Source organism: Salmo salar, chromosome ssa16 (genome assembly GCF_905237065.1).
Source record: "Salmo salar chromosome ssa16, Ssal_v3.1, whole genome shotgun sequence".
NCBI classification, from domain to species: Eukaryota; Metazoa; Chordata; class Actinopteri; order Salmoniformes; family Salmonidae; genus Salmo; species Salmo salar.
The window spans coordinates 39,684,479-39,702,957 of NC_059457.1; the positions used below are offsets into that span (position 1 = coordinate 39,684,479).

General features: G+C 41.8%; 2 protein-coding genes across 4 annotated transcripts; one reads left to right on the forward strand and one right to left on the reverse strand.

Annotated features, from left to right (window-relative positions):
• The first annotated feature begins 343 nt into the window (after positions 1 to 343).
• Positions 344 to 8,573, forward strand: LOC106573574 (E3 ubiquitin-protein ligase MARCHF2). 3 transcript variants are annotated; one of them, XM_045697240.1, is made up of 6 exons: positions 344 to 709; positions 5,133 to 5,402; positions 5,661 to 5,865; positions 6,399 to 6,608; positions 6,731 to 6,897; positions 8,118 to 8,571. In XM_045697240.1, the coding sequence occupies exons 2-5, from the start codon at positions 5,227 to 5,229 to the stop codon at positions 6,887 to 6,889; spliced, it is 750 nt and encodes a 249-aa protein (XP_045553196.1). In that variant the 5' UTR covers positions 344 to 709; positions 5,133 to 5,226; the 3' UTR covers positions 6,890 to 6,897; positions 8,118 to 8,571. The 3 variants fall into 3 exon arrangements, with proteins under 3 accessions (XP_045553196.1, XP_014004199.1, XP_014004200.1); XM_014148724.2 differs by having other exon boundaries at positions 6,731 to 8,573; XM_014148725.2 differs by having other exon boundaries at positions 350 to 709; positions 5,661 to 5,856; positions 6,731 to 8,570.
• A 4,029-nt stretch (positions 8,574 to 12,602) lies between these two features.
• Positions 12,603 to 16,058, reverse strand: LOC106573573 (ras-related protein Rab-11B). The gene is made up of 5 exons (XM_014148723.2): positions 15,862 to 16,058; positions 14,341 to 14,536; positions 14,000 to 14,193; positions 13,804 to 13,884; positions 12,603 to 13,685 (listed from the first exon to the last, which is right to left on the reverse strand). Exons 1-5 carry the CDS (start codon positions 15,899 to 15,901, stop codon positions 13,543 to 13,545), a joined length of 654 nt encoding a protein of 217 aa, XP_014004198.2. The 5' UTR covers positions 15,902 to 16,058; the 3' UTR covers positions 12,603 to 13,542.
• Positions 16,059 to 18,479: the final 2,421 nt, after the last annotated feature.

Consider the following 18,479-nt stretch of genomic DNA (forward strand, 5'->3'; position numbering starts at 1 on the left):
TAATGAATTTACAAACGCTCAACACTAGTTGAATAATTTTTTTATTTAACCTTTAACTAGGCAGAATATGGCCGGTAAACGTAGGCAAAAAAGCGTAATTAAATTGTTGCCAGTAGCACAGTTACAGTTACCAACGCTCTAGATCACATGAAAACACCCTAACCAGCTCTGCTAAGGGGAGTAAAATTGTGTCTGGAAGTAGCTTGCCAGTTCGCTTGGGTGCTTGACTGCCGTTGAGGTCAGGACGCTCGGATCAACCACACTCCCGCCCTGAACGCCCATAGCACTCTCTGGCACTCCAAAGTTTATTTACAAACGCACCCCGTATGTTGAGCGGAAACGCCGTCGGTGGACGGTTTCTACTAGTTACCACAGTCATAAAGTCAAAATGGGCTATATTTTAAAAATTCAGAACTAAAATATGTTTAATTTAAGGTTAGGATTAGGCATACGTTTATCAGTGTGGTTAAGCTTAGGTTTAAAATCTGATTTTAAGAAAAAAAATTGTAGAATAGGCGGGGTTTATGACTTTGTGGCTGTGTGACGACCGTGAGTGAGGAGGCTACCAAAGAAAATGCTATTGTTGTCGTCTGTCAGCTAGACGATAACTGGCATATATACTTAACTAGCTGAAAGGAATTATCAATGAGTATTTTATATATTGACAACGCCACATATTACCTGTTAAAATGAAAAAAGGAGGAATGCTGTGAGTAATACATTTTTTTCTATCGTCTCGTTCGGCTGGCTAACATAAATAGCTAACTGGCTAGCTAACATGATAAAGCTAGTCGACTAACGTTATACAATTTTCATAGTAACGTTATAAGGCATTAGCTTAAATCAACGATACTGATGTGAACACATGCAATCATAATCGTAATTTTCCATGTAGCAAGCAGTATGGTATCTAGTGTGGTCTATATTGCGCTAGCAAGCTACTGTAGCAAGTTAAACAGCTGGTTGACCAAATTATCCAGATGTGTCCTGTCGGGGGTTTGTGTCTATTTGAGTGTTGTCGGGATTCGACACCAAGCATTATGTACCTAGCTCGGTTTGCTTGTAGTAAACACTAATTCATGTATCAGATCAGGATTATTTATCCTGATATTTACAAAAAAAATGGATTTCTATTTGTTAGATTTTGAGTTAGACAATGGTGTCTATTGTATTTTGATTGTCCAATAAAAATGCAATGGTCTTCGAGCTTTTAATGTTGGCTTTGATATCAACAGTATAAATTCAAATGGTAAAAAAAAAAAAACTATTTGGTCATGTCAGTGCATTTCTTAAAGACTCATCCCATACAGACAGTGAGCCTATTTGGGTGAGGATATCTACAGTGCATTTGGAAAGTACTCAGACCCCTTGACTTTTTCCACGTTACAGCCTTACTCTAAAATTGATGAAAGAATCTACACACAATATCCCATAATGACAAAGCAAAAAAACAGGTTTAGAAATGTTTGCTAATGTATTAAATAAATAAAAATTAAACTGATCACATTTACATAAATATTCAAAACCTAGTACTATTGAAGCACTTTTGGCAGCGATTACAGCCCAGAGTCTTCTTGGTTATGACATTACAAGCTTGGCACACCTGTATTTGGGGAGTTTCTCCCGTTCTTCTCTGCAGATCCTCTCAAGCTCTGTCTGGTTGGATGGGGAGTGTCGCTGCACTGCTGTTTTTAGGTCTCTCCAGAGATGTTCGATTGGGTTCTCATCCAGGCTCTGGCTTGGCCACTCAAGGACATTCAGAGGCTTGTCCTGTTTCTCATGGTCTGAGAGTCCTTTAGGTGCCTTTTGGCAAACTCCAAGCGGGCTGTTATGTGCCTTTTACTGAAGAGTGGCTTCTGCCTGGCCACTCTACCATAAAGGCCTGATTGGTGGAGGGCTGCAGAGATGGTTGTTCTTCTGGAAGGTTCTCCCATCTCCACAGAGGAACTCTGGAGCTCTTTCAGAGTGACCATTGGGTTCTTGGTCACCTCCCTGACCAAGGCCCTTCTCCCCCAATTGCTCAGTTTGGCCAGGCAGCCAGCTCTAGGAAGAGTCTTGGTGGTTCCAAACTTCTTCCGTTGAAGACTGATGGAGGCCACGTTGTTCTTGGGGACCTTGGACACTGCAGACATTTTCTTTGGTACCCTTCCCCAGATTTGACAAGTCCTTCAACCTTATGGCTTGGTTTTTGCTCTGACATGCACTCTCAACTGTGGAACTTTGTATAGACAGGTGTGTGCCTTTCCAAATCATGTCCAATCAATTGAATTTACCACAGGTGGACTCCAATGAAGTTGTAGAAACATCTCAAGGATGATCAATGGAAACAGGATGCACCATGCTACAAGACCATGGTGCTTGCCTACGGAGCTGTGAGGGGAATGGCACCTCCGTACCTTTAGGCTCTGATCAGTCCCTACACCCAAAGAAGGGCACTGCGTTCATCCACCTCTGGCCTGCTCGCCTCCCTACCTCTGCGGAAGCACAGTTCCCGCTTAGCCCAGTCAAAACTGTTCGCTGCTCTGGCACCCCAATGGTGGAACAAGCTCCCTCACGACCCCAGGACAGCGGAGTCAATCACCACCTTCCGGAGACACCTGAAACCCCACCTCTTTAAGGAATACCTGGGATAGGATAAAGTAATCCTTCTAACCCCCCCCCCCCCCAAAAGATATAGATGTACTATTGTAAAGTGGTTTTTCCACTGGATATCATAAGGTGAATGCACCAATTTGTAAGTCGCTCTGCATAAGAGCGTCTGCTAAATGACGTAAATGTAATTTCGAATCTCATAGCAAAGGTTCTTAATACTTAAAAAAATAAGGTATTTCTGTTTTTTATTTTTAATACATTTGCAAACATTTTTGCTTTGTCATTATGGGTTATTGTGTGTAGATTGATGAGTAAATTTGTTTTATTTAATCCATTTTAGAATAAGTCTGTAACGTAACAAAATGTGAAAAAAGTGGAAGAGGTCTGAATACTTTCTGAATGCACTGTATGATGACAGCTGTTTATCACTCTCTTGTGCCCTGCTGCTCATACAGAGGTTGCCCTTTAGAAGTAGTTGTGTTGAGTTTTGGCAAATTGGCTCAACTGGATTTTCAGACAAGAAGATCATTATTTTCCCCCCTATATTCAATACATATTATCACTGTTTTGAATTTTTTTTAGATTCTATTTCATGTTGCCATCATTTAGACCTCATACAGCTCAGTGTTCTAATGTTGATCAAAGAAAATTATTATTCTACACTACCGTTCAAAAGTTTTAGGACACCTACTCATTCAAGGCTTTTTCTTTATTTTTACTATTTTCTACATTGTAGAATGATAGTGAAGACATTTAAACTATGAAATAACACATGGAATCATGTAGTAACCAAAAACGTTTTAAACAAATCAAAATATATTTTATATTTGAGGTTCTTCAAAGTAACAGGTGCCACCCTTTGCCTTGATGACAGCTTTGCACACTCTTGGCATTCTCTCAACCAGCTTCATGAGGTAGTCACCTAGAATGCATTTCAAATAACAGGTGTGCCTTGTTAAAAGTTCATTTGTGGAATTTCTTGTGTTGTGACAAGGTAGGGATGGTATACACAAGATGGCCCTATTTGGTAAAATACCAAGTCCGTATTATGGCAAAAACAGCTCAAGTAAGCAAAGAGAAACGACAGTCCATCATTACTTTACGACATGAAGGTCAGTCAATACGGAACATTTGAAGAACTTTAAAAGTTTATTCAAGTGCAGTTGCAAAAACCATCAAGCGCTATGTTGAGACTGGTTCTCATGAGGACCACCACAGGAAAGGAAGACCTAGAGTTACCTCTGCTGCAAAGGATACGTTCATTAGAGTTACCAGCCTCAGAAATTGCAGCCCAAATAAATGCTTCACAGAGTTCAAGTAACAGACACATCTCAACATCAACTGTTCAGAGGAGACTGTGTGAATCAGGCCTTCATGATCGAATTGCTGCAAAGAAACCACTACTAAACGACACCAATAAGAAGAAGAGACTTGCTTGGGCCAAGAAACACGAGCGATGGACATTTGACCGGTGGAAATCTGTCCTTTGGTCTGGAGTCCAAATTTTGAGATTTTTGGTTCCAACCGCTGTGTCTTTGTGAGACGCGGTGTGTGTGAACGGATGATCTCCACATGTGTATTTCCCACTGTAAAGCATGGAGGAGGAAAGCATGTTATGGTGTGGGGGTGCTTTGCTGGTGACACTGTCTGATTTATTTACAATTCAAAGCACACTTAACCAGGATGGCTACCTCAGCATTTAAACATACAATAAAAAAAAAAATAAAGTATTTAATTTGACCTTTTTAACTAGGCAAGTCAGTTAAGAACAAATTCTTATTTTCAATGACGGCCTAGGAACAGTGGGTTAACTGCCTTGTTCAGGGGCAGAACAACAGATTTTTTTCCCTTGTCAGCTCAGGGATTCGATTTAGCAACCTTTTGGTTACTAGTCCAATGCTCTAACCAATTGGTTACCTTCCGCCCCATCTGGTTTGGGCTTAGTGGGACTATCATTTGTTTTTCAACAGGACAATGATTCAACACACCTCCAGGCTGTGTAAGGTATATTTGATCAAGAAGGAGAGTGATGGAGTGCTGCATCAGATGACCTGGCCTCCACAATCTCCCGACCTCAACCAAATTGTGATGGTTTGGGATGAGTCGGACCGCAGAGTTATAGGAAAAGCAGGCAACAGGTGCTCAGTATATGTGGGAACTCTTTCAAGACTGTTGGAAAAGCATTCCAGGTGAAGCTGGTTGAGAGAATGCCAAGCGTGTGCAAAGCAGTCATCAAGGCAAAGGGTGGCTATTTGAAGAATCTCAAATATAAAACATATTTTGATTTGTTTAACACTTTTTTGGTTACTACATGATTCCATACGTGTTATTTCATAGTTTTGATGTCTTCACTATTATTCTACAATGTATAAAAGAGTCAAAATAAAGAAAAACCGTTGAAGGAGTAGGTGTTCTGAAACTTTGGACCGGTAGTGTATATATTATAACTCTCACTGTTTGTCTCATAATAAGTTCTGTAAAGTAACCAGTAGTGTATTGTATGGTGAATGAGGTCCTAACTCCATCCTATCGCTCTTCAGCCATTGGGCCTAACTGCTCTGACCTGAGGGAGCTGAGTCTGCTCCCCCCATAATCCCTTTGACCCCTGACTCTTGACCCCTGGACGGTGTAACCATGACGACGGGTGATTGTTGCCACCTCCCGGGCTCCCTGTGCGACTGCACTGGCAACGCTGGGCTTTCCAAAAGCGTGGAGGAGTCGGATAACTGCAGAGCGCAGTATGTCACCCAGGTCACAGCCAAAGATGGGCGGCTGCTCTCTACCGTCATCAAACCTTTGAGCACACAGAGGTACTATGGCTGAAAACTCCTGAACTCATTCTTACTTTCAGAGTTAAGCATTTATGAGATATTCAGGGCTTTCCAACAGGCTTTTATAGTAGTGATCCTAGTCATATCTCAAACTCGTGAAAGTGTATGCGAGTATGCGAGAATTAGCTTAGCTGTTAAGACTGTGACATGTTAGTCCAAGTGGCATCCGGCAGGCTGTAGTAAGTTAACCCAGTCAGAGTACTCTGTTCAGGACCTCTCTCTTCCTGTTTCCTCCAGTGATGGGCCAATCTGCCGGATCTGCCACGAGGGGGCCAACGGCGAGGGGCTTCTGTCCCCCTGCAACTGCACAGGGACTCTGGGCACGGTGCACAAGAGCTGCCTGGAGAAGTGGCTCTCCTCCTCCAACACCAGCTACTGTGAGCTGTGCCACACAGAGTTCACCATTGAGCGCAGGCCCAAGCCCCTCACAGAGGTAACAAAGGTCAATGCCTTTAGCTTGTCTGTTCTCCTCTGCCTGCCTCTGTGTGTGTGGTTGTGCTTATGTTATGTCAAAACACATGAGCATGATTCACTTTTTTTTCTCTTTCTGCTTACGTAGATTCCTCAATGCAAAAATTGTGTTTGTAGGTAGCTGCAATACTTATGTGTTGAAATAGAATTTCTGGCCCTGTTCATGGGTCACCAGCACGCAGCTCTGTTGACTTAGTTGTGTATTACTCATGCATATTACATCCTGAATATGCCAACAGAAATGTAGTTTGGGAGGGTTAGGTATTTTTTGTTCTTTTTTTGTTATGTGCCATCATGTGTTTATGTAATGACTGATGAAGAAACCCAGGAAGTTTAACCCTTGATCTACTAATGGGTATCTCAATAAATCAAACCCTGAATAAGAAGAAAAGCAGAGTCCTCCAGTGTCCCCTGTTTTGGCTATAGTGCATGTGCATACTCAGTGCTCATGTAGGCTCAGTACATTTTTCTCTTTCTTCTCTGTCCTCGCTTCTCTTTCCACAGTGGCTGCGGGACCCGGGCCCTCGTAACGAGAAACGCACATTGTTCTGTGACATGGTGTGCTTCCTATTAATCACGCCCCTGGCAGCCATCTCTGGCTGGCTGTGTCTGAGGGGAGCCCAAGACCACCTGCACTTCAACAGCAGACTGGAGGCCTTGGGCCTCATTGCCCTCACCATCGCTCTTTTCACAATCTACGTCCTCTGGACTCTGGTAAGTAAGCACAGATCTAGGATCAGCTGCCCTCCCCAAATCCTAACCTTAACTTTGTTTATAGCTTGGATGAACACCAATATTCTCTAGTCTATCCTCTTCTCTACCCTTCTATCCTGCAGGTATCATTCCGCTACCACTGTCAGCTCTACTCTGAGTGGAGACGAACCCATCAGAAAGTACGCCTCCTCCTTCCCGACGCAAAGGGGCGGCATTCTAACCAGCATTCCTTGCTCTCCACCAAGCTGCTGAAAAAGACGGCAGACGAGACTATAGTATGAGGTCAAAGGTGGGAAAGTTTGAAGTTGGTGTTCTTTGGGTGCTGGAGGTTCTCAATGAAAAAGCACGTCTCCAACCAGAGCCCAAGCTCTTTTTCTATTTAAATCCTTTTTACCTATGTGTGTCATCATCGTCAGCACTTCTTTTTTATTTTGTCGTCTGAGCCTCTGATGGTGTTTTTTTGTGATCTGGTAAAGAAACCAGTAGGTTAGAGACCAGTGATTACCGTGCAGTATGGTGTTTCTGAAGGTTTGGAAAAGGGCAGTTGATTGGATGGGTCTCCGCTGTGCCCTGCAAAGGGACGACCTAGGATTCATTGGACAGATGCTCAGTGGAGATGTCTGCTGAAGCTTTAAGACCAAACCCTCTACTGTTTATTTGGACAATTCCCACTTTCTCCTCCCTAATTTCCTTCACAGCCGTCTCTAAAAGGGTAGCATGGATCGTTGACGCTGATCTAAGGCGAGCCATCCAGCGGTTGGTTCCTTAACCACTGAGTGTAGAAGTAAAAAGCTTAAAGCTTTGATTCCTGTTAACCAGCCACAGGCTATTAGACTGGGGGGGATTATAGATGCTTATGACATTTCTACGCAAGCCAGTTGACTCCCTTCAATTCAACTCCATCTGTTTTCCCCCTTGGTGTGAGCAGGAATTTTGTTCATAAAGATGGAGATTGTGTAATAAAACACTGGACACGGTTTCCTCTCACAGTACGTGATGAGACTGCTACCAACATGCACAGTTTTGCATGCATGTACTGTTACTTTTTTATTTTTGGTATAGGTTTTTTTTTTTGGGGGGGGGGGGGTTACTGTGGGGGTTTGTACGAGAGGTTAGTTGAGCTCCCATTAATCTGGTGTTACTAGTTAATATGTTGAACTGGGTTTCCTCCCTAGAGTATAGAGGTCTCTCATACTATCAGATGAGAGAAAAAAAAACTTTATGGAAATGTATATTCCACCAACATGAAGTTACAACTTTTTGTGGTTGACGGAAAGTAAGTCTTACTTTTCCAGGACAATGTTAGAATAGCGCAGGTCAAGATCACTCTTCAATAGCTAGTACATTGCTCTCCTACGACGATAGTCCAATGAAATGCTTTTAAATATTATGTGTTTTTTTTTGTGTAGTCATAACATTTGCTAGTAATCACATGCAGCAAGAGCATAGATTGGTTAATTGATGTTACTTCATGTTTTGTAGCAGTTGTATTCCCTTTCTGATATGCAGGCGACCAGACTGACGTCTAGTCTCAGACGTCTACAGATGCCAACTGTACCTTGACAGTAGAACCCAGTGTGTGGAGCAAGACCAGTGTAGGCATTGTTCTCACCCATCTACCACAGCTTTAAAATGCATGAGTTGACCTCTGGACAAGAGAGATATGCAAAAACACTGATTTATAGGGCTGGCCATGTTACTATCATCTGTTTGGATCTTTTCATGAATATACAGTTGAAGTCGTAAGTTTACATACACTTAGGTCGGAGTCATTAAAACTCGTTTTTCAACCACTCCGCAAATTTCTTGTTAACAAACTATAGTTTTGGCAAGTCATTTAGGACATCTACTTTGTGCATGACACAAGGAATTTTTCCAACAATTGTTTACAGACAGATTATTTCACATATAATTCACTGTATCACAATTCCAGTGGGTCAGAAGTGTACATACACTAAGTTGACTGTGCCTTTTATACAGCTTGGAAAATTCCAGAAAATGATGTCATGGCTTTAGAAGCTTCTGACAGGCTAATTGACATGATTTGAGTCAATTGGAGGTGTACCAATGGATGTATTTCAAGGCCTACCTTCAAACTCAGTGCTTCTTTACTTGGGAAAATCAAAAGAAATCAGCCAAGACCTCAGAAAAGAATTGTAGACCTCCACAAGTCTGGTTCATCCTTGGTAACAATTTCCAAACGCCTGAAGGTCCCACATTCATCTGTACAAACAATAGTACGCAAGTATAAACACCATGGGACCACACAGCTGTCATACCGCTCAGGAAGGAGACGCGTTCTGTCTCCTAGAGATGAACGTACTTTGGTGCGAAAAGGTCAAATCAATCCCAGAACAACAGCAAAGGATTTTGTGAAGATGCTGGAGGAAACAGGTACAAAAGTATCTATATCCACAGTAAAACTAGTCCTATATCAACATAACCTGAAAGGCCGCTCAGGAAGGAAGAAGCCACTGCTCCAAAACCGCCATAAAAAAGCCAGACTACGGTTTGCAACTGCACATGGGGACAAAGATCGTTCTTTTTGGAGAAATGTCCTCTGGTCTGATGAAACAAAATTATAACTGTTTGGCCATAATGACCATCGTTATGTTTGGAGCTAAACGGGGGAGGCTTGCAAGCCGAAGAACACCATCCCAACCGTGAAGCACGGGGGTGGCAGCATCATGTTGTGGGGGTACTTTGCTCCAGGAGGGACTGGTGCACTTCACAAAATAGATGGCATCATGAGGTAGGAAAATTATATGGATATATTGAAGCAACATCTCAAGACATCAGTCAGGAAGTTAAAGCTTGGTCGCAAATGGGTCTTCCAAATGGACAATGACCCCAAGCATACTTCCAAAGTTGTGGCAAAATGGCTTAAGGACAACAAAGTCAAGGTATTGGAGTGGCCATCACAAAGCCCTGACCTCAATCCTATCGAAAATTTGTGGGCAGAACTGAAAAAGCGTATGCTAGCAAGGAGGCCTACAAACCTGACTCAGTTACACCAGCTCTGTCAAGAGGAATGGGCCAAAATTCACCCAACTTATTGTGGGAAGCTTGTGGAAGGCTACTCGAAACGTTTGACACAACTTGAACAATTTAAAGGCAATGCTACCAAATACTAATTGAGTGTATGTTAACTTCTGACCCACTGGGAATGTGATGAAAGAAATAAAAGCTGAAATAAATCATTCTCCCTACTATTATTCTGACATTTCACATTCTTAAAATAAAGTGGTGATCCTAACTGACCTAAGACAGGGAATTTTTACTAGGATTAAATGTCAGGAATTGTGAAAAACTGAGTTTAAATGTATTTGGCTAAGGTGTATGTAAACTTCCCACTTCAACTGTGTATGGGTGTTTGGTTTGAGTTCTTCTTTGTTCAGTTTTGTATATTTTACTTTCTTCCTTGTACACTGTATGGTCGCTTCAGAACCCCCTCTGTTTTAGCCCAGCTTAATTTCTGCATATTTGTGTGTATATATATATATATTGTTAATCATAGTGTCGTCCATGGTTGAACGTAAAAGTATTGACCCTGAATGTTAACAGGCCTGAATAGAAGAGAGACTGAATGCAAATAGCCTCCTCAGTAGAAAGCTCAAATTATGGTCCACAGAAGCCAAAAACCTAGGCCTAGATTTGACGCTCATTTATTTCTGTGATAGTATTATTTGTTATAATCCCTTCATGGCAATCATACTCCTGTGTATTGCTTATTTTGTAGGTACAGGTTCAACTCTTCCAGTACCTGTAGGCTTCATGCATACATTTGACTGAGGGTTTATCACCTGAAGGGCTTTGCATAGACAGACACTAGTCAGACTAGCTCAGTGGTGTCCTGTTGGGAGACCCCTTTTTTAAATAAAGTATCCTCCATTTTTATGTTGTTGTAAAGTGTTGATTTGAACTCTAAAGGAATCCTCTTGTCTGGAAAATATATTTGTTGTTATATAATAATACTAGAGCTTAGTAGGAGGTTATTTTCCTGTATGTCAATGTGTGTTGTGGAGTGGAACAGCTTTCAGGATCTTTCAGCATGGAGAGAGTTCTTATCTGCATTGTCAGTGATGGGCCACTGCCCTGTCACATGCTGTCTCTGATTGGTGCTTTTGCCTCTACCTGACATGTTGGGAGCTATGGAGACTTTGCAATGTAGGGTGTAGTTAGAGCAAGTGTGCAATTTGATAACTTTACAATGCAATTCTTACCTATAACCTTAACAATACGTAATGATATCAGAAATATAATGTAGAAGCTAGTGCATATGAAGGATCATAGCCGTTTACTCACTTGTGCAGTCTGAGAGGGCCACGATAGGATGTTTTCTTTTGCTATGTGAGTCTGTGAGTTGCCAACAATATGCAACACTGCTTCCTTTGAAGGCAGCTCAGAGACATACTTGCCACATTACTCCAGCGTTTATATAACCGTTAACTCAAACAGGTTCTTTTCTCCAAATATGCATTGATTCTTCTTTTATATGTCGAATGGCACTTCACAAAACTATCATGGAAATCAATACAATTTGGTTGTTTCTATAGTCTTCTAACACCGACTTTGAAAGGGATTTAAAAGCATTACTGATATAGTACAATTTTCCAATTTCTGGTGTTTGGATAATGCTCCTCAGATTTTGTTTTTGATTTGAGGACGCAACAAAGATTCCTGGGCATTCTCATGCTTGTATGTAGAAGGAGCAACATACCAGATTTGTAGACTTGTTTTTGTTTGATAATGTTTTAATCTCTTGTTAATTTTGCCACTGTTTTTAACATACTGATGTGTATCAATTGTAATTTATGTTCAATTATTCATTAAGCACAGGGTTTTTATCACTCTTAGAGATGGAATCCGCAGAAGGTGAGGAGCGTCCCACAGCATGGTAAAACAAATGATGCTCTTCTATCGCAGGTGCAATGATGTCTGTTGGGGAAAAAACAGTGTTTGTTTTTTGTTGTTGTAATATCGCAAACAGACGTGGCAGTTCCACCATTAAGGATTCCAGCTTTAACTATAATGTTTATGTTGTGCAGTGGAAAAAGAATGATGTCTAAACCCAAAATATGTTGCTGCTTGCAATCAGCCAAGAAAGTGTGCAAAGCAAATAAAAAGCGAAGCTACAGTATGGATAAACATCAATCACTCCTTTTGTTTTCTTAATGATGCGGACTCTTGCATGTACTACACTGGCTCCTTATTGAATGTTCTTTCAGACTTTACGGTTATCTGTATCACTTAACACATTTGGTCAAAAATATAATTTTTTACAAAATGTTGCTTGGCCTTAATAGTAGTTTTCAGTCACTCACCTTTCAACAAGATGGGAGTGGACCCATCAACACAATGTAATGTATTAAATGTCAAAATGTCTCAACTTACTGGTTACATTCTCAACTTATAAAACCCATCATCTCCATTTAAGATTAGGCTTGTTTCTAAATCCATTTAAAATAGAGCACCAAAGATGAGAGGGTCATGTCATGCAATAATTATTTTCCACCACTGGCCTATATTCTCTTGGCTACACCGAACTAAACAACTAATGGGAGGGGGGACATATTGAATGTAACAGTTCCTGGACCTAAAGAATGTCTCACTCACACCCAATGACTGGCAGATACACCTATATGAGGCTTAGAATAAACACTGGTGAAATATTTTCCATATGCTGATTCAGCACCACATTCTGCACCACTAGGCTAGCTCTCATGGGGTGTGGTGCTGTCCTAGGTCAGAGGAACAGGGTCCTAGGTCAGAGGAACAGGGTCCTAGGTCAGAGGAACAGGGCTGGGCAAGAACAATCTTTCTAGACCCCTGCCTCTACCACAGCAAGCCCCCATAACCTCAGAACAGGTACACAGGAGACATCTCACATATTCTACCCACATACATCTAAGGTTGAGCAATTTCAATTCCAATACTGTGTAGTGCACTGATAAGTTATATATGTTAATGATGAATGAATTACTTACGTATTACTGTGTTTAAAGGAGTTTATTGAAAAGTCTTACAGTGCTTATGGAAAATAAAACAATGAAAAGGTGAGACAAATATATTTGAATAAATACACAATAAGGTTAATTGTGGGCATGATAACTGCCTGGGTGAAAAATAAGAGCCACTTAAAAGACAAATGCATACATATACCAATTTAATAATACTGCCTTATTCATGAGCAACTGTGAGTGGCTATATACACAGCACCATCTAGTGGTCATTGTTCAAATATACTAGTCCAGCACACTATAGCAGGGTTTCCCAAACTCAGTCATGGGGGGCCCCCTCCTCCTCTGGGTGCACGTTTTGGTTTTTGCCAAAAGCTTGATGATGAGTTAGTTATTTCAATCAGCTGTGTAGTCCTAGGGCAAAAAAGTAAACTTGCACCCAGGGGGGACCTCAGGACCGAGTTTGGGAAACCCTGCTCTATAGCACTTCAAGTACATGTGTAGGATCTTAATTTGATCACTCTTTTGTTGCTGAGAATTTTACTGCATCGCAGGAAAAAAGCTTTGTGATTTACATAAATTCACTGAAAACCCACACTAACACACGGTTGTATTAACAGTATTGCACTTTTCATGTAGGCTACTTTAGACCAGATTATGGACTAAACATTATTTTTCTGTGACAATATAAGTCAAATTAAGATCCTACACCTGTATAGCTCAATCCATTTCAAATAAAACTGCCCTGTTCCTACAATGCAGGAACCTCAACATTGAATCCATGAATGACTGACAAAGTGACAGAAAGGTTTTTTTAAGTTTCACTTCATGACAGAATGTAATAAAAAGGATGTTTTGTATACAGACAGGGAGGGGAAAGCAGGGCGTCGTCACATATGGGAACAAAGACAGAATGGGCGGTACAGGATAAGACAGAGTGATGGTGGAAGTGGAGGGAGGTTGGGTGAAGGGGGTCACAGGCTTTGACAGCACGGTAGTTTGTTTTTTTGCCCATCGGTGGTGGGGGGGACACTGATGTCCACTACATTGTTGCCTGGAGACTCGTCATGTGCTGATCTGTCAGCTATCTGCTTTTGTGATACGATTCTGTAGATTTCTGTAGGAAAAGGAAGAGACAGTTACTGAAAAGAAAATGTGCCAATAATACATCATTTATAGACTACCGGTAGCTAGTTTCCAGTAATGTGAGGTGTGTCGTGGATCCCTCTTCTTACCTGTGAGGATGTTCTTGAATGCCTCTTCCACATTAGTGGAATCCAAAGCTGATGTTTCAATAAATGATAGGGTATTCTTCTCTGAGGGAGAAAAATAGAAAAGATTGTATTGAGACAAACATGGGTGGCTTCTTAACCATCTCTGTCCCCAGAGTGAGCTGTCATCTCCAGTGGTATTGTTGCAGTGGTTGTTTACCTGCAAAAGCACGAGCCTCGTCTGTGGGCACTGCCCTGAGGTGGCGCAGGTCACTCTTGTTGCCCACCAGCATGATAACGATGTTGTTATCAGCATGATCCCGGAGCTCCTTCAGCCAGCGCTCCACATTTTCATAGGTCAGATGCTTGGCGATGTCATACACTAGGAGAGCCCCCACTGCCCCCCGGTAGTACCTGATTGGGACAGAGCAAGGAGAACAGGATGTCAGAGGTTGTGCGATTCAGACAGAAGCATTTTTTCAGGATGGTTTCAACACTATCCAAATACTTTGGTTCCGTAAAGGGCAGGTTACAGGAAGACAAGCACCCTCCTCCACTCACGCTGAAGTGATGGCTCTGTAACGCTCCTGTCCAGCTGTATCCCAGATCTGGGCCTTTATTGTCTTGCCATCCACCTGAATGCTGCGGGTGGCAAACTCCACACCAATGGTGCTTTTGCTCTCCAGGTTGAACTCATTCCGTGTGAAACGGGACAGCAGGTTACTCTTCCCCACACCAGAGTCTCCGATCAGCACCACTGGCAACAAAACACACAGACAACATTAGCACTGCAATGACAGGCTGCCATTGTTGTGCAGTTCAGTAGTCAAAAATATGAGATCGCATATAGTACAGTAAACCAATTACAGGTATACCAAGTAGATTACTTATCATAACCTATGAGGTTTGCATGTCTGACTTTTTTTTAAAGCTTTGGAAAGACAATATTTTCATTGATTGAATACTGCTGAAGACTGAGACAACAGAAAAACACTCAGAAATAAAGTGGTTATATGAGTACAAAGTGCTGCTCTGCCTCTTCAGAGGGGGAAAAGGATCTGAACTTTGTCCTTCTGGAGTCATGGTGCAGGAAGCTGAGAACCTGCTCCTGCTGGGAACCCTGAGTTGACACTTTTCAGAGGGCCTCTCTTCCTATTGTCTCCTTCAGTCATTCTCCCTTGGAAATCCTCTTTGTTCTCACACTGACCCTTTTTCACATTTTCTGTTATGTTTGAAGTGTCATTTGGAATATATTTTATAGACTGCTGTATACTAAAATAGATTGGGTAACGGGTGAGGTGTGCTTCTGTGGGATTGATTTGAAACACAACATCTAACAGTAGCTCATCAGTAGGGTTATAAATTGATATCTGTAAGATTTTGTGCTATGTTGAGTGGAATAGATTATGGAATGGTCAGAGCGTCAGACTATCAAGAGGGTGACCCACTGGGAACTTCCTTCCTGCTCATTATCCCATTCTTATCTGATACAATTAGGACAGTATTTTATGGGCATGTTCAGCTATTATTGATCATAAAGTAAGTCACATTATAATGTAAACAACTGTTTATGATTGAGTATGTATATTAGGCTAATTCTATATGTGTATTAGGTCTACCTATGAATTATAGCAGGCTAATTGTAGGCTACAACTAATTAAAAATGACTGTGAATCATTTCAGATTTGACCCTTTGGTAAACTTGTTTGAAGGATCCTCCTAGCTATATTAATTTGATAAAACCCGACATATTGCTGGCTATAAACCAGGCCCTTTGAGGATGATGGTATTGGTGTTATAAAGCAACCTAAGAAAACCTCTGTTGTTAGCTAAGTTAGAGCTATGCATTGCTCAACACAATGCGACAAACCCATTATACTCAGCATTATATTTAGCAAGCCACCAGATCAGATGGAGCCCATCAATTCCAATCTATCTGTACATTCTAAAGCGATCTGTTAGAATGAAATACATTGTGAGAGCTTCACACGGTACCTTCATAATTGACAGAATGAGACACATATCATATTTGTTGTAGCTACCACCAAGAGGTAGCTGGCTACAGCTAGATGGATATTTTACCTTTGAACAAGAAATCGTATTCATCATCTCTGTTGCCCATGTCTTAGAAATAGTCAAATTCCGATTTAATTGCGATATATTCTTGGTCTGAAGTTAGTTGCAGTGTTTTCTCTATAACCCAATGCGTGAGACAATGCGCTGGTCTTTCAGTCCCTGACTGACCGCAGGAACACGGAATCTTCCTGACTCTGCAGAAGGGGAGGAGTTCACTGGCGCCCATGTAAACTGTACAATATTCATGACATTCATTACAGTAATTGTATTTTTATTTTATTAGGGATCCCCATTAGCAAATGCCTACTCTTCCTGGGGTCCAAACGCATCAAGACACTTACATTACACAAAATATAAAACAGTACATCATATAACATCACTACACTGCTACATATCAACAACACAAAATGCATGATACTACCATACAACAATACCACAATGTACGTGGGTAGAGTGCGTGTGCTAGCTCCCATGTGTGTCTCTTCACAGTACACGCTGGTCCATAAGGTGTATTTTTATCCGTGTTTTAAATCTGATTCTACTGCTTGCATCAGTTACCTGATGTGGAATATAGTTCCATGTAGTCATGGCTCTATGTAGTGCTGTGCACCTCCCATAGTCTGTTCCGGACTTATGGGATTTTGAAGAGACCTCTGGTGGCATGTCTTGTGGGGTATGCATGGGTGTCCGAGCTGTGTGCTAGTAGTTTAAACAGACAGCTCGGTGCATTCAGCTTGTCAACACTTCTTACAAAAACACGTAAGGATTAAGTCAATCTCCTCCACTTTGAGCCAGGAGAAATTGACATGCATATAGTGGAGAGTTAATAAAGCTGCATACAAACATGGTCTCTTTTTTGTTTTCTTGAGTAAGGCAGCTCCAAAATGCAGGTGTTTCAGCCTAGCTCAGTGCTTTCTGTGGTGGTGGGGCAAGCCAGCAGAAAATAGGAGCATTGCGCCATAATTGGCTCAGTGTTCTGTCACTCATGGGGACACTATATCACAGGCCAAGTGTAAGTCCTTAGTAAGAGTAGACATCAAACATTTAAGCCCTTCGGGTCCTGCCATAGAGTTACATTAGAAGAGCCCTTACAAGAAGGCTCAAGGTCATTGGCCACAGATAAAATGACATCAAATCACGTTATATGTACAGTAGCTTTGATTGGACTGATCATGTCAACGTCTTACTTTCAAAATCTTAGCTAGCAAGCTAGCAGTCATCATCATGAATCATGTTGACAATCTACTGGCAAATCCTTTTTAATGCTTGTCATATGAAGAGAAATAATGAAGAGAAATTATAGATAAAACGTATCGGTGCTCATCGGCTATTGGACATTAACATTACACAACAAGTTGGAAATTGCAAATTCAACAATGAGTGGTTTGGAAGGAATCAGTGGCTAACTGCAAGCATTGCAAAGCAACCACTAGCTTGCTATTCAGAGGAGTGGCTGTGTGGTTCCAGAGAATGCCAGACATTGATGACAAAATTTGCCGACAAAGGACCGGCGCGCCACCTTTCTGTTTAAGTGAGCACAGCAAAAGGTGAGTCCAAAAATGTCTTGTAACATTATGCTGCTGCATAAATTATGTAATATGCAAGGGAAATATGTACAGTGGGGGGGAAAAGTATGTCAACCCTTTAGAATTACCTGGATTTCTGCATAAATTGGTCATAAAATGTTATCTGATCTTCATCTAAATCACAACAATAGACATATAGTCTGCTTAAATAACACACAAACAATTATAATTGTTCATGTCTTTATTGAATACACCGTGTAAACATTCACAGTGGCGATTGGAAAAAGTATTTGAACCCTTGGATTTAATTACATTTACATTTACATTTAAGTCATTTAGCAGACGCTCTTATCCAGAGCGACTTACAAATTGGTGCATTCACCTCATGATATCCAGTGGAACAACCACTTTACAATAGTGCATCTAAATATTTTAAGGGGGGGGGATTACTTTATCCTATCCTAGGTATTCCTTAAAGAGGTGGGGTTTCAGGTGTCTCCGGAAGGTGGTGATTGACTCCGCTGTCCTGACGTCGTGAGGGAGCTTGTTCCACCATTGGGGTGCCAGAGCAGCGAACAGTTTTGACTGGGCTGAGCGGGAACTGTGCTTCCTCAGAGGTAGGGGGGCCAGCAGGCCAGAGGTGGATGAACGCAGTACCCTTGTTTGGGTGAGGGCCTGATCAGAGCCTGAAGGTATGGAGGTGCCGTTCCCTTCACAGCTCCGTAGGCAATCACCATGGTCTTGTAGCGGATGCGAGCTTCAACTGGAAGCCAGTGGAGAGAGCGGAGGAGCGGGGTGACGTGAGAGAACTTGGGAAGGTTGAACACCAGACGGGCTGCGGCGTTCTGGATGAGTTGTAGGGGTTTAATGGCACAGGCAGGGAGCCCAGCCAACAGCGAGTTGCAGTAATCCAGACGGGAGATGACAAGTGCCTGGATTAGGACCTGCGCCGCTTCCTGTGTGAGGCAGGGTCGTACTCTGTGAATGTTGTAGAGCATGAACCTACAGGATCGGGTCACCGCCTTGATGTTAGTGGAGAACGACAGGGTGTTGTCCAGGATCACGCCAAGGTTTTTAGCACTCTGGGAGGAGGACACA

Excerpts from the sequence above, each read along its gene's own strand:
- LOC106573574 (XM_014148724.2), top strand. The coding sequence starts at position 5,227 with ATGACGACGGGTGATTGTTGCCACCTCCCGGGCTCCCTGTGCGACTGC. Across the intron at positions 5,866-6,398 it reads CCCTCACAGAGGTAACAAAG|TGGCTGCGGGACCCGGGCCC; the intron begins GTCAATGCCTTT and ends CTCTTTCCACAG. Across the intron at positions 6,609-6,730 it reads TCTACGTCCTCTGGACTCTG|GTATCATTCCGCTACCACTG; the intron begins GTAAGTAAGCAC and ends TCTATCCTGCAG.
- LOC106573573 (XM_014148723.2), bottom strand. The coding sequence starts at position 15,901 with ATGGGCAACAGAGATGATGAATACGATTTCTTGTTCAAAG. Across the intron at positions 14,194-14,340 it reads TACAGAGCCATCACTTCAGC|GTACTACCGGGGGGCAGTGG; the intron begins GTGAGTGGAGGA and ends TGTCCCAATCAG. Across the intron at positions 13,686-13,803 it reads ATTCAAGAACATCCTCACAG|AAATCTACAGAATCGTATCA; the intron begins GTAAGAAGAGGG and ends CTTTTCCTACAG.